The sequence below is a fragment of the Salvelinus fontinalis genome, chromosome 2 (genome assembly GCF_029448725.1).
Source record: "Salvelinus fontinalis isolate EN_2023a chromosome 2, ASM2944872v1, whole genome shotgun sequence".
Lineage (NCBI taxonomy): Eukaryota > Metazoa > Chordata > Actinopteri > Salmoniformes > Salmonidae > Salvelinus > Salvelinus fontinalis.
Window position 1 is genome coordinate 99,939,091 of NC_074666.1, and position 15,938 is coordinate 99,955,028.

Sequence of the window (15,938 nt, forward strand, 5' to 3'; positions counted from 1 at the left end):
CAGGAAACTAAGAGTTGGTTTGAACAGATCTGAATCAGGAAACTAAGAGTTGGTTTGAACAGATCTGAATCAGGAAACTAAGAGTTGGTTTAAACAGATCTGAGTCAGGAAACTAAGAGTTGGTTAAAACAGATCTGAATCAGGAAACTAAGAGTTGGTTTAAACAGATCTGAATCAGGAAACTAAGAGTTGGTTTAAACAGATCTGAATCAGGACACTAAGAGTTGGTTTAAACAGATCTGAATCAGGACACTAAGAGTTGGTTTGAACAGATCTGAATCAGGAAACTAAGAGTTGGTTTGAACAGATCTGAATCAGGAAACTAAGAGTTGGTTTAAACAGATCTGAATCAGGACACTAAGAGTTGGTTTGAACAGATCTGAATCAGGAAACTAAGAGTTGGTTTGAACAGATCTGAATCAGGAAACTAAGAGTTGGTTTGAACAGATCTGAATCAGGAAACTAAGAGTTGGTTTGAACAGATCTGAATCAGGACACTAAGAGTTGGTTTGAACAGATCTGAATCAGGAAACTAAGAGTTGGTTTGAACAGATCTGAATCAGGAAACTAAGAGTTGGTTTGAACAGATCTGAATCAGGAAACTAAGAGTTGGTTTGAACAGATCTGAATCAGGACACTAAGAGTTGGTTTGAGGTTGTCAAGAGTGTCAATAATTTGTAACTGGACAACACCCTGTCGTTCTCAACCAACATCAAGGCGGTGACCCGTTCCTGTAGGTTCATGCTCTACAACATTCACAGAGTACGACCCTGCCTCACACAGGAAGCGGCGCAGGTCCTAATCCAGGCACTTGTCATCTCCCGTCTGGATTACTGCAACTCGCTGTTGGCTGGGCTCCCTGCCTGTGCGATTAAACCCCTACAACTCATCCAGAACGCCGCAGCCCGTCTGGTGTTCAACCTTCCCAAGTTCTCTCACGTCACCCCGCTCCTCCGCTCTCTCCACTGGCTTCCAGTTGAAGCTCGCATCCGCTACAAGACCATGGTGCTTGCCTACGGAGCTGTGAGGGGAACGGCACCTCCGTACCTTCAGGCTCTGATCAGGCCCTACACCCAAACAAGGGCACTGCGTTCATCCACCTCTGGCCTGCTCGCCTCCCTACCTCTGAGGAAGTACAGCTCCCGCTCAGCCCAGTCAAAACTGTTCGCTGCTCTGGCACCCCAATGGTGGAACAAACTCCCCCACGACGCCAGGTCAGCGGAATCAATCACCACCTTCCGGAGACACCTGAAACCCCACCTCTTTAAGCAATACCTAGGATAGGATAAAGTAATCCTTCTAACCCCCCCCCCCCCCCCTTAGAGTTAGATGCACTATTGTAAAGTGGTTGCTCCACTGGACATCATAAGGTGAATGCACCAACTTGTAAGTCGCTCTGGATAAGAGCGTCTGCTAAATGACTTAAATGTAAATGTAAATGTAACTCCACTGTATACTTCAAAGTTAGAGATATGTTGACACTGGATCCATCCTAATGATTCTACATGTTATAGTATGCCATGGCCTTTACTGGCCGAAGGTTAAACTGCTGTTATGTTTATGATATAATATGGTGTTGTGTCACTAAACTTTGACCAGATATTATTGCATCCAAAGATCAACTGTATCTGTATCATAGATACAGAGACACTTGTCATCAGGAAGGTGCTCCCTCAGCAGAACGGAAAATATCTCAATGACTTGACATGTTCTGGTTGTGAATTCAGGCTACAAGGTAAGACTCTTCCCAGGGATTATTGTGAAGTGTGTAGGGACATTAAATGTATGGTGTTATTTTAGTATAGTGAATGACAGTAAAACAGGCAGATCTAACAGTCCATTTCACCTGGGACAGGTACGTGACAGTTCAATCATACAAAATGGCGCTAACTGGGCGTAGGCAATTCAAATTCAAAAACATATTGTTTATATATCGTATTATATGATTCGTATATCGTGGTTATTTTACAATTTGTAAAAATGTTGATGTATCATAGTTCTAAATCATCTGACAGAATATCAGAACATGTGTTTTCAAAATTCCAATGAGCTCCTGCTTCCTGTGTAATTTGGTATGAAACCACTGAAAATACTTTTCTTAACATTGCTATTATGAATTAAATTCAATAATAGCATAATAATAGCATACGTGTTGAACAAAGCAACACACTAGAATGAGTGAAATGATTAAAAGACAAAGTGAGATATTATTATCAATAATTCCACTACATGGAGAAGAGGTGAAACCTGTCAGTCATGACTACATGTTCATGTGATGCATTAAATCACCTGACTGTTTGGATGTGTCTGTTAGTAAATGTTTTATTTCTAAGAGATAATGAATAAAAGAGAACAATTGAAATTCCATAATTAGTTGTCACTGTGTTAACCACAACCAACATGCTGGATCTCTGTTTAGGGGTCAGTGCTCGAAGATGAGTCTCTCTGGGGAGAGAGAGGAGGGGGGCCCTGCCTCTAAATTGAGTCTCTCTGGGGAGAGAGAGGAGGGGGGCCCTGCCTCTAAAATGAGTCTCTCTGGGAAGAGAGAGGAGGGGGGCCCTGCCTCTAAAATGAGTCTCTCTGGGGAGAGAGAGGAGGGGGGCCCTGCCTCTAAAATGAGTCTCTCTGGGGAGAGAGAGGAGGGGGGCCCTGCCTCTAAAATGAGTCTCTCTGGGGAGAGAGAGGAGGGGGGCCCTGCCTCTAAAATGAGTCTCTCTGGGAAGAGAGAGGAGGGGGGCCCTGCCTCTACAAGGAGTCTCTCTGGGGAACATGACACCAAAGCTAAGAGGTGAGATGACAATGTCGTTTAAGAACTTTATTTCTAAATCGTTAAATCCCCCAAAAATTCACGTGTTGTTTTTCTTCAGAAATGATTGCTTATGGGTACCTTTATGTGTCTGTAAAATATTGTTGCTCTCAGATTTTAATTTATAGATGTTTGTTTATGAATTTTTGTTCTGCAAAACGCTGGAATTAAATGTTTGTGTCCTGTATATATTTATCTTTCCCAGCATACACACACACTCACATCTATAGAATTTTTGCATGACCCAATAATTTTTCCTTCTCTTAATTATTTCCTAATATGTTGGCATGCATAACCTTATTGTTTTTACTAATTCTGATGGTTGTTACAAGCAGAACCGTTATATCAACACACTCTTCACTCCTGTTTAAACCAAAAAGGGTTCTATCTTGCTTAACATATGGAACCACTAAAAGTTCTATATAGAACCCTTTATAGGGTAGGTTCTTCTTCACTGAACCAAAATGGTTCTATATAGAACCTTGCATGGTGCCATTTATGAATTTATAGGAAAATAAGAATGGAGGAAAAAATCACAATATTATATTTAAATGATGTTTAGAAATAGCAGTGCTGGGGGATTTGGAAAGCCATAGTCAGTCAATTAACAATAGAATAATACTCTAATGAACAATCTGTATCTTTAACTTCCAGTCTGTGGATACTATGAGACTAGAAAGCTTACACATTCATTTTATTTTACCTTTATTTAACTAGGCAAGTCAGTTAAGAACAAATTCTTATTTTCAATGACGGCCTGGGAACTGTGGGTGAACTGCCTTGTTCAGGGGCAGAACGACAGATTTGTACCTTGTCAGCTCGGGGATTTGAACTTGCAACCTTTCGGTTACTAGTCCAACACTCTAACCACTAGGCTACCCTGCCGCCCATTAAGACTCACAACACAGTTGAAAAATATATGTCAGGTGGAAATCAAAAGAGGATGTTTTATAGAGATAGGTGGGCTGGGCTGAGAGGAGCAGAGGGGTTAAAAAATATCATGATGGGTAATAGTCATTACTGTAAACACTATAGATGTCATTACTGTAAACACTATAGATGTCATTACTGTAAACACTATAGATGTCATTACTGTAAACATTATAGATGTCATTACTGTAAACACTATAGATGTCATTACTGTAAACATTATAGATGTCATTACTGTAAACACTATAGATGTCATTACTGTAAACACTATAGATGTCATTACTGTAAACACTATAGATGTCATTACTGTAAACATTATAGATGTCATTACTGTAAACACTATAGATGTCATTACTGTAAACATTATAGATGTCATTACTGTAAACACTATAGATGTCATTACTGTAAACATTATAGATGTCATTACTGTAAACACTATAGATGTCAGAGTGCTATCTATCCACAATGTAATGGGGGGGGTAATAGTCATTACTGTAAACACTATAGATGTCAGAGTGCTATCTATCCACAATGTAATGGGGGGGGTAATAGTCATTACTGTAAACACTATAGATGTCAGAGTACTGTCTATCCACAATGTAATGGGGGGGGGTAATAGTCATTACTGTAAACACTACAGATGTCAGAGTACTATCTATCCACAATGTAATGTGTGTAACTAATTAATAAATTATTACTATTATTTTTATTATTATTATTGTTATATTTAACATGTTTAATTACTGTGTATAAAAGTATTGTATGGACGGGGGTAGAATTGATCTTCATTATATACAAACACACTGGTGTCCAGGGAGGCATCTCTTTGTTTGAACGATGGAACACATCAACTCTGGCTGACTTCTTTACAATACAGTACAGTACAATACAATACAGTACAATACAATACAATACAATACAATACAATACAGTACAATACAATAGAGTACATTACAATGAAATACAATACAACTTTGTCCATTAGTTACAGCAAACAGCAACGTGTGTTCTGCTCCGTTCTCAAGCCCCCAAACAGCAGACTTCACACATACAGTTGAGACGAAAACAGGTTCAAGCTGCAGTGCAGCTCCCCTGGATGGAGAGCATGTTGTGGGGTTAAGGCCCAATAAAAGGGGAATGTATTGAGGATGTGAACCCAGCAGCCCTCCTGTCGTCAGATCATTTTTTCCAGCGCCCAGCCCGGAATTCAAACAGGACACTTTTCGGCCACAGGTCCAACGCCTGCCACAGCTCCAACTCATTTGCCGCTGGGCGAAAACCTGAGTTATTATTCAGAAGTAAGCATGAGTTAATCTGCCAAAATGCTATGCAGATGCCTCCTCATTTTATTTGGGATACTTTAGTCCCTAGAGGCCTTAACCTACTGAAGGACTATGGACTACAGGAAAAGGAGGACCGAGCACGCCCCCATTCTCATCGACTGGGCTGTAGTGGAGCAGTTTGAGAGCTTCAAGTTCCTTGGCGTCCACATCACCAACAAACTAACATGGTCCAAGCACACAAGGTCCAAGTCGTTAAGAGGGCATGACAAAATCTATTCCCCCTCAGGAAACTGAAAAGATTCAAAAGGTTCAACAGCTGCACCATCGAGAGCATCCTGACGGGTTGCATCACTGTATGGCAACTGCTCGGCCTCTGACCGCAAGGTACTACGAAGGGTAGTGCGTACGACCCAGTACATTACCGGGGCCAAGCTTCCTGTCAACCAGGACCTTTATACCAGGCGGTGTCAGAGGAAGACAATAAAAATGGTCAGACTCCAGCCACCCAGTCATAGACTGTTCTCTCTGCTACCGCACGGCAAGCGATACCGGAGCGCCAAGTCTAGGTCCAAGAGGATTCTAAACAGCTTCTACTCCCAAACCATAAGACTCCTGAACATCTATTCAAATGGCTACCCAGACTATTTGCATTGCCCCCCCCCCCCCCCCCCCCCACGCTTCTGCTACTCTCTGTATATAGCCTCACTATTGTTATTTTACTGCTGCTCTTTAATTATTTGATTTGATTTGAGTATATTTTAAATACTTTAGTCCCCAGAAGTCTTAACATACAGAAGGACTATATTATGATATAGATACTTTAGTCCCCAGAGGTCTTAACCTAGAGGACTATAGTATGTTATAGATACTTTAGTCCCAGAGGTCTTAACCTTCAGAAGGATTACAGTATGTTATAGATACTTTAGTCCCCAGAGGTCTTAACCTAGAGGACTATAGTATGTTGTAGATAATTTAGTTCCCAGAGGTCTTAACCTAGAGGACTATAGTATGTTTAGTCCCAGAGGTCTTAACCTAGAGGACTATAGTATGTTATAGATACTTTAGTCCCCAGAGGTCTTAACCTACAGAAGGACTATAGTATGTTATAGATACTTTAGTCCCCAGAGGTCTTAACCTAGAGGACTATAGTATGTTGTAGATAATTTAGTTCCCAGAGGTCTTAACCTACAGAATGACTATAGTATGTTATAGATACTTTAGTCCCCAGAGGTCTTAACCTACAGAATGACTATAGTATGTTATAGATACTTTAGTCCCCAGAGGTCTTAACCTAGAGGACTATAGTATGTTATAGATACTTTAGTTCCCAGAGGTCTTAACATACAGGACTATAGTATGTTTAGTCCCAGAAGTCTTAACCTACGGAAGGACTATAGTATGTTTAGTTCTCAGAGGTCTTAACCTAGAGGACTATAGTATGTTATAGATACTTTAGTCCCAGAGGTCTTAACCTAGAGGACTATAGTATGTTGTAGATACTTTAATCCCAGAGGTCTTACCCTACAGAAGGACTATAGTATGTTATAGATACTTTAGTCCCAGAGGTCTTAACCTAGAGGACTATAGTATGTTGTAGATACTTTAGTTCCCAGAGGTCTTACCCTACAGAAGGACTATAGTATGTTATAGATACTTTAGTCCCCAGAGGTCTTAACCTACAGAAGGACTATAGTATGTTATAGATACTTTAGTCCCAGAGGTCTTAACCTAGAGGACTATAGTATGTTATAGATACTTTAGTCCCAGAGGTCTTAACCTAGAGGACTATAGTATGTTGTAGATACTTTAGTTCCCAGAGGTCTTACCCTACAGAAGGACTATAGTATGTTTAGTCCCCAGAGGTCTTAACCTACAGAAGGACTATAGTATGTTATAGATACTTTAGTCCCCAGAGGTCTTAACCTACAGAAGGACTATAGTATGTTATAGATACTTTAGTCCCAGAGGTCTTAACCTAGAGGACTATAGTATGTTTATTTCCCAGAGGTCATAACCTACAGAATGACTATAGTATGTTATAGATACTTTAGTTCCCAGAGGTCATAACCTACAGAATGACTATAGTATGTTATAGATACTTTAGTTCCCAGAGGTCTTAACCTACAGAAGGACTATAGTATGTTATAGATACTTTAGTCCCCAGAGGTCTTAACCTACAGAATGACTATAGTATGTTTAGTCTCCAGAGGTCTTAACCTACAGAATGACTATAGTATGTTTAGTCTCCAGAGGTCTTAACCTACAGAATGACTATAGTATGTTATAGATACTTTAGTTCCCAGAGGTCTTAACCTTCAGAAGGACTATAGTATGTTGTAGATACTTTAGTCCCAGAGGTCTGAACATACAGAAGGATTATAGTATGTTATAGATACTTTAGTCCCAGAGGTCTGAACATACAGAAGGATTATAGTATGTTATAGATACTTTAGTCCCAGAGGTCTTAACCTACAGAAGGATTATAGTATGTTATAGATACTTTAGTCCCCAGAGGTCTTAACCTAGAGGACTATCGTATGTTGTAGATACTTTAGTTCCCAGAGGTCTTAACCTAGAGGACTATAGTATGTTTAGTCCCAGAGGTCTTAACCTAGAGGACTATAGTATGTTATAGATACTTTAGTCCCCAGAGGTCTTAACCTACAGAAGGATTATAGTATGTTATAGATACTTTAGTCCCAGAGGTCTTAACCTAGAGGACTATAGTATGTTATAGATACTTTAGTCCCCAGAGGTCTTAACCTACAGAAGGATTATAGTATGTTATAGATACTTTAGTCCCCGGAGGACTTAACCTTCAGAAGGACTATAGTATGTTGTAGATTGTGGCCTGCTGGAGGTCATTTTGCAGGGCTCTGGCAGTGCACCTCCTTGCACAAAGGCGGAGGTAGCGTTCCTGCTGCTGGGTTGTTGCCCTCCTACGGCCTCCTCCACGTCTCCTGATGTACTGGCCTGTCTCCTGGTAGCGCCTCCATGCTCTGGACACTACGTTGACAGACACAGTAAACCTTCTTGCCACATCTCGCATTGATGTGCCATCCTGGATGAGCTGCACTACCTGAGCCACTTGTGTGGGTTGTAGACTCCGTCTCATGCTACCACTAGAGTGAAAGCACTGCCAGCATTCAAAAGTGACCAAAACATCAGCCAGGAAGCATAGGAACTGAGAAGTGGTCTGTGGTCACCACCTGCAGAACCACTCCTTTATTGGGGGTGTCTTGCTAATTGCCTATAATTTCCACATTTTGTCTATTCCATTTGCACAACAGCATGTGAAATGTATTGTCAATCAGTGGTTGCTTCCTCAGTGGACAGTTTGATTTCACAGAAGTGTGATTGACTTGGAGTTACATTGTGTTGTTTAAGTGTTCCCTTTATTTTTTTGAGCAGTGTATATTATTACTGTGTGAAACCTAGCAGTACTACTGATTTCTCTAGAGAGTGAGAAAGATATATATTATTACTGTGTGAAACCTAGCAATACTACTGATTTCTCTGAGAGTGAGGCAGATATATATTATTACTGTGTGAAACCTAGCAGTACTACTTTCTCTGAGAGTGAGGCAGATATATATTATTACTGTGTGAAACCTAGCAGTACTACTTTCTCTGAGAGTGAGGCAGATATATATTATTACTGCGTAAAACCTTGCAATATTACTTATTTCTCTGAGAATGAGGCAGATATATAGAATTTAGCATAAACAAACATGATTATTTGTCTCTCTGAAATGAAACCATCAAGTGATAGATTTTAAACAAACACATGTCTGTCATTGAACAACCCCATGCCATGATTAGATAGTAAAAAACACACCCAATTTCATTCATATTTTAATTTAACAAAAAACTTATTTACCAACATTTCTGAAAGTGGATATATAGCATTTTGGAATGAAACTCTTCTTGTTTCCCCATCTGAGCTCAGAGTAGATGAGAGATGTAATGTTTGTCTCTGCTGTGTTGAAGCCCAATCAAGCAGGAGAGACCAGACTCCCCTGTACCCAGCTGTGTGTCCATGAAGAGTGACCGGTCTATGGGTCATCCTATAAAGTTTAGAGAGGGAGACTTTTCTCCTAAACAAAGGTAAGAAGAACTCATGGGTCATGGTCAGTGGGTTAAACAACACTGTCTGACGTCATTTCTCCTCTCCCATTTTACAATTTATTTTTGTTGTTTTCATAATCCATAGGCTAATCCTTTTTTCTATTTTCATATTCCTAAAACAATATTAAACAAACAAAACATTACCTCTGTGTGTGTGTGTGTGTGTGTGTGTGTGTGTGTGTGTGTGTGTGTGTGTGTGTGTGTGTGTGTGTGTGTGTGTGTGTGTGTGTGTGTGTGTGTGTGTGTGTGTGTGTGTGTGTGTGTGTGCCCTCATTTTTTGTCCACAGAAACCAACAGGAGAGATCAGAGTCAGAGATTCTCAGTGGTCAGTCTTCTCAGAGTCATCAAACAGACCTGGCCTCCATATTCATTGTATGTGGTCCTGTTATGTACATTTGTTTTTGTTTACCTCAAGTAAAGTTCATCTGTCAATCATTCATTAACATGTTATTGAAAAAGGATTTATTCTCTTGCTTAACTTATTCACTTTATTTATTTCAGTTGCTTGAAGAGAATATTATGAAATTTGTGAAGAACGAGCTGAAGATGTTCAAGAGGATTCTTAGTCCAGAACTCCCAGAAGGCTTTGAGAGTCAGAAGCAGGATAAGGAAGTGGTGGATGCTGAAGATGAGAAGCAGGAGAGCAGTGCCAGAGAGGGGGCTCTGAAGATCACACTGCACATCCTGAGGAAAATGAACCAGAAGGAGCTTGCTGACACACTGGAGAAAAGTAAGAGCTGTCTGCCTCATGTTGAATGCTGTTTATTAACAAACATGTAAAATCTGTAGTTAAAGTACAGCTAAAATAGCTGTGTAACTCAATGATATTGTAGAAGCCTAGTGATCACCTAGTGATCTCATCAAGTAGCAGCAGGGATGTGCTGTGGTGATTAATTTAGACAGAGAGAAGAGGAGAGACAGAGACAGAGAGAAGAGAGAGAGATAGACAACATTAATGATACCATCAATAATATGAATAATAATAATTGAATCAGTCCCTCCAGTGTGTAATGCATTATGAAATCATTTACACATTTATACAGTCAGTTAAGAGAATAAATTATTATAATGTATTACTTTATAACAGTCCTTCAATACTGTAGGAATTAAAACAGATATTAATATCCTCTGTGATATTTCTTCATTCAGATGAGCTTGCTGTGATTTGCCAACGTGAACTCAAATCTAATCTAAAGAAGAAGTTTCAATGTGTATTTGAGGGGATCGCTAAACAAGGAAACCCGACACTTCTCAATAAGATCTACACAGAGCTCTACATCACAGAGGGTGGAACAGGAGAGGTCAATAATGAACATGAGCTGAGACAGATTGAGACAACAACCAGGAAACAAGCAAGACCAGAGACTGCAATCAAATGTAACGACATCTTCACACCCTTAACTGGACAAGAAAAACTTATCAGAACTGTGCTGACAAAGGGAGTCGCTGGCATTGGAAAAACAGTCTCTGTGCAGAAGTTCATTCTGGACTGGGCTGAAGGAAAAGCAAATCAGGATGTCCAATTTGTATTTTCATTCCCTTTTCGGGAGCTGAATTTGATGAAAGGGGAAAAACACACTCTGATTGGACTTTTCAATCACTTCTCAATGGAAACCAAAGAATCAAGAATCGCTGACTACGACAAGTACAAAGTTCTGTTAATCTTTGATGGTCTGGATGAGTGCCGACTGCCCCTAGACTTCCAGAAGAACAAGATCTGTTCTGACGTCACAGAGTCAACCTCAGTGGATGTTCTGCTGACAAATCTCATCAAGGGAAATCTGCTTCCCTCTGCTCTCCTCTGGATAACTACCCAACCTGCAGCAGCCAATAAGATCCCTTCAGGGTGTGTTGACCAGGTGACAGAGGTACGAGGGTTCAATGACCCACAGAAGGAGGAGTACTTCAGGAAGAGATTCAGTGATGAGGACCTGGCCAGCAGAATCATCTCACACATAAAGACATCAAGAAGCCTCCACATCATGTGCCACATTCCAGTCTTCTGTTGGATTTCTGCAATAGTCCTTGAACACATGTTGAAACATAAGAGAGAAGAGATGCCAAAGACTCTGACTGAGATGTACACACACCTTGTGGTGTTTCATACCAAACAGAAGAATGAAAAGTATCTTGGGAAAGAAGAGACAGGTCCACACTGGAATAAAGAGAGCATTCTGTCACTGGGAAAACTGGCTTTTCAACAGCTTGTGAAGGGCAATCTGATTTTCTATGAAGAAGACCTGAAAGAGGCTGGCATTGATGTCAATGAAGCCTCAGTGTACTCAGGATTGTGCACACAGCTCTTTAAAGAGGAATGTGGGCTGTACCAGGACAAGGTGTACTGCTTCGTGCATCTGAGCATTCAGGAGTTTCTGGCTGCTGTATATGTGTTCCTTTCATTCATCAACAACAATGAGAATCTAATGGCCAAACCAAAATCAACATCCAGTAACTTTTCTTTGCTGTTCAGAGACAAGCCTGAAGTTACTTTCTACAAGAGTGCTGTGGATAAAGCCTTAGAAAGTGAGACGGGAAACCTGGACCTTTTCCTCCGCTTCCTTCTGGGCCTCTCACTGGAGTCCAATCAGAAGCACTTACGAGGTCTACTGACAAAGACAAGAAGCAGCTCACAGAGTCATGAAGAAACAGTCAAGTACATCAAGAAGAAGATCAGGGAGAATCCCTCTCCAGGGAGGTGCATCAATCTGTTCCACTGTCTGAATGAACTGAATGACCATTCTCTAGTGGAGGAGATCCAAAGATACCTGAGATCAGGAAGTCTTTCTAGAGGCAAACTGTCACCTGCACAGTGGTCAGCTCTGGTCTTTGTGTTGCTGACTTCAGAGAAGAAGCTGGATGTGTTTGACCTGAAGAAATACTCCAGATCAGAGGAAGGTCTTCTGAGGCTGCTGCCAGTGTTCAAAGCCTCCAGAGCTGCTCTGTGAGTACATAAAATGACATTTAAGTAGTTATCATCAGGAAGAAATGATCAGTTTAGAGAAAATATGTACTATAATACGTATTATTGAATAACATATTGAATCAGTGTGTTGGTGTTCACATTAGTATAACAATATGACCATACAATTCTAGGAGAGGGAAGATGAATCTATATGTTGTTTGAGAGAATAAACCAAATGCATCTGCCATTGTCCTTCTACGATACTGGTGTTAAATTAACAGTGTGTTTGTGAAATCATGATTATCTCTCTGTCAGGCTGTCAGGCTGTGGAGTCACAGACAAAGGCTGTGCTTCTCTGGTCTCAGCTCTGAGGTCAAACCCCTCACACCTGAGAGAGCTGGACCTGAGTAACAATGACCTGAAGGATTCAGGAGTGAAGCTGCTTTCTGCTGGACTGGGGAATCCCCACTGTAAACTGGAGACTCTGAGGTCAGTATTCCTGTAGTTGGTCAACAAGTGATAACTGTTCACCAGATCCACATGTGTTTACCAGGAACACATGGTACACATCATATATGTTTGGACAGTGAAGCTTACAGTTTTAAATTTGGTGCTATGCTCCAGCATTTTGGATTTGAGATAGAATGTTCCATATTAGGCGACAGTACAGAATGTCACCTTTTATTTGAGGTTAACGGTGAGAGGTTAGTATGTTTGTTGTATCCTCTGTAACTCTCTCACTCGTTATTATTCATGATTCATTCATGATTTCTCAACCAGTCACAGGCTTGATGTAGTCATTGTCGCGAAGGAATATTGAACCAAATACTAATCTTTTGACTACTTTAATAGACTATAAGTGAATTGGTCAGAATACTTATGACTTCTTCAAATGGGGGGACTAGATACATGAATTGCTTTTAGTTTTCTAAATGGTGAAACAGACATGTATAAAAAAAATACACTCAAATTGAAGAAGACATTATATACTGTCACCTTATATAAAACATTTGATCTCAAATCCAAAATGCTGGAGTATAGAGCCACATTTAAAATGTTAGCTTCACTGTCAAAATATATATGGTGTGGACTGTATACTCAATACAATCTAATCATAGTCTGATACCTCACTGTCTGTCTTTTGACTGACACCGCTATTTCAACTGGTCTGCTCAGTCAACTCAAATATTTGTACTTTATATTTCTCTCTCTACAAGCAATACTTTGATTGTTTGTAATTTCTAAAAATGATACTTTAATTTATGAATAGATTAGAAGGGCTTCAGGACACTGATATATCTGAATATGTTGAAAAAATATACTGCCACTATTTTCACCACTAAAGAATAGCAGTGTGATTTTAATATGATTTTACTCTTTGCAGGCTGTCAGGCTGTCTAGTCACAGAGGAAGGCTGTGCTTCTCTGGTTTCAGCTCTGAGGTCAAACCCCTCACACCTGAGAGAGCTGGACCTGAGCTACAATCACCCAGGAGACTCAGGAGTCAGACTGCTCTCTGCTTGGCTGGAGGATCCACACTGCAGACTGGAGAAACTCAAGTATGTAGAGGGTTTATGTCAATGTTCATATCAGACATGTTTGAGTTATCAGGCTAGTTAAGACAAACATTCTTACCACCACTTGGACAAAGTTATATGCAGACTGTGTGTGTGTGTGTGTGTGTGTGTGTGTGTGTGTGTGTGTGTGTGTGTGTGTGTGTGTGTGTGTGTGTGTGTGTGTGTGTGTGTGTGTGTGTGTGTGTGTGTGTGTGTGTGTGTGTGTTCACGCGTATCACTCAATGACTGTCTGTTCTTCTGCTTACCGCTACAGTGTGGAACATGGTGGAGAGAACACAATGAAACATGGGCTTAGAAAATGTGAGTGTTGACTGCTGTGAAGAATATGACTAAGAATAAGTCTTAATTCAAGTTAAGTCAAAGTGAAAGACCATCATTACTTACTTGGTCATATTAAATATCAGCTGTAGTTCTACAGAAGCAGAAATCATGGAAATCAACGTTTACAAGAGTTTCTTTGACAATGTGAGTGTATGTGTGGCATGTTCGTGTTACGCTAGAAATGTGTGTTCATGCATACATACAGGTGTGTGTGTGTCCAGGATGTGTGTGTATGTAATTAATGGGAATAAGTGTGTTTTATATTACCATACGATATAGCATATGACCATTCAACAAGTCTCAAGTTACCTTAACTTCTCCTTTTGATATCTAGAAACATCTACATTAAATGAATTAGTGATTTTTTCCCCTTCTTTTTATTTCACCTTTATTTAACCAGGTAGGCTAGTTGAGAACAAGTTCTCACTTACAACTGCGACCTGGACAAGATAAAGCAAAGCAGTGTGACAAAAACAACAACACAGAGTTACACATAAACAACTGTACAGTCAATAACACAAAGGAAAATAAAAATAGAAGGATCTATGTACAGTGTGTGCAAATGTAGAAGAGTAGGGAGGTAAGGCAATAAATATGCCATAGAGGCGCAAAATAATTACAACTTAGCATTAACACTGGAGTGATAGATTTTCAGATGATGATATGCAAGTAGAGATACTGGGGTGCAAAAGAGCAAGAGGATAAATAACAATATGGGGATGAGGTAGTTGGGTGGGCTATTTACAGATGGCCTATTTACAGGTACAGTGATCGGTAAGCTGCTCGGACAGCTGATGCTTAAAGTTAGAGAGGAAGATATAAGACTCCAGCTTCAGAGATTTTTGCAATTCGTTCCAGTCATTGGCAGCAGAGAAGGCGGCCAAAGTAAGTGTTAGCTTTGGGTATGACCAGTGCAATATACCTGCTGGAGCGCGTGCTACAGGTGGGTGTTGCTATGGTGACCAGTGAGCTGAGATAAGGCGGGGGTTTACCTAGCAAAGACTTATAGATGACCTGGAGCCAGTGGGTTTGGTGACGGATATGTAGTGAGGGCCAGCCAATGAGAGCATAGAGGTCGCTAGGGAATTAACATTCTAATGTGAATGATGATGATTTCTAACATTGTGTCTGGTTTCATCCATCAGATGCCTGTGATCTCACACTGGACCCAAACACAGTAAACAGATTCCTCTCTCTGTCTGAGGAGAACAGAAAGGTGATATGTAGGACAAAGGAGCAGCCGTATCCTGATCACCCAGAGAGATTTGAGGACTGGCAGCAGGTGCTCTGTAGAGAGGGTCTGACTGGGCGCTGTTACTGGGAGGTAGAGAGGAGTGGGGGATTGGCTGATATTGGAGTGACATATAAAGGAATCAGCAGGAGTGGGAATTGTAATGACTGTGTTATTGGATCCAATGAGAAGTCTTGGAGTCTGTTCTGCTCTGACAACCGTTACACTGCCAGGCACAATAATAATTCCACTACCATAGGCGTCCCCCCTTCCAGCTCCCACAGAGTAGGAGTGTATCTGGACTGGCCAGCCGGCACTCTGTCCTTCTACAGAGTCTCCTCTGACACACTGACCCACCTGAACACATTCTACACCACATTCACTGAGCCCCTCTACCCAGGTTTTAAGGTTAATGACACCTCTTCAGTGTCCCTGTGTCAGGTGGTCCCTGTGTCAAACAAAACATGATGTTTCACTCTAATCATGTGTTTTATGTTTGATCAGAATATAACATTTAAATACATGGAGTAACACGCACACACCAGTTTGGACCAGTTTATTCTGTCAATAATAACCATGGTAACTCTGTGTCAATGGACACACACACTCGCACACTGGACACACAATAACACACACTGGACACACACACACTGGACACACACACACACACACACACACACACACACACACACACACACACACACACACACACACACACACACACACACACACACACTGTAAATGAAAATGTTAATTGTGTG

General features: G+C 40.7%; 1 protein-coding gene across 1 annotated transcript; it reads left to right on the forward strand.

Moving 5' to 3' along the window:
* Positions 1–2,487: 2,487 nt before the first annotated feature.
* On the forward strand, positions 2,488–15,645 carry LOC129833188 (NLR family CARD domain-containing protein 3-like). The gene is made up of 9 exons (XM_055897585.1): positions 2,488–2,788; positions 9,010–9,126; positions 9,435–9,519; positions 9,649–9,877; positions 10,297–12,088; positions 12,365–12,538; positions 13,434–13,607; positions 13,879–13,925; positions 15,092–15,645. The coding sequence occupies exons 1-9, from the start codon at positions 2,526–2,528 to the stop codon at positions 15,643–15,645; spliced, it is 3,435 nt and encodes a 1,144-aa protein (XP_055753560.1). The 5' UTR covers positions 2,488–2,525.
* Positions 15,646–15,938: the final 293 nt, after the last annotated feature.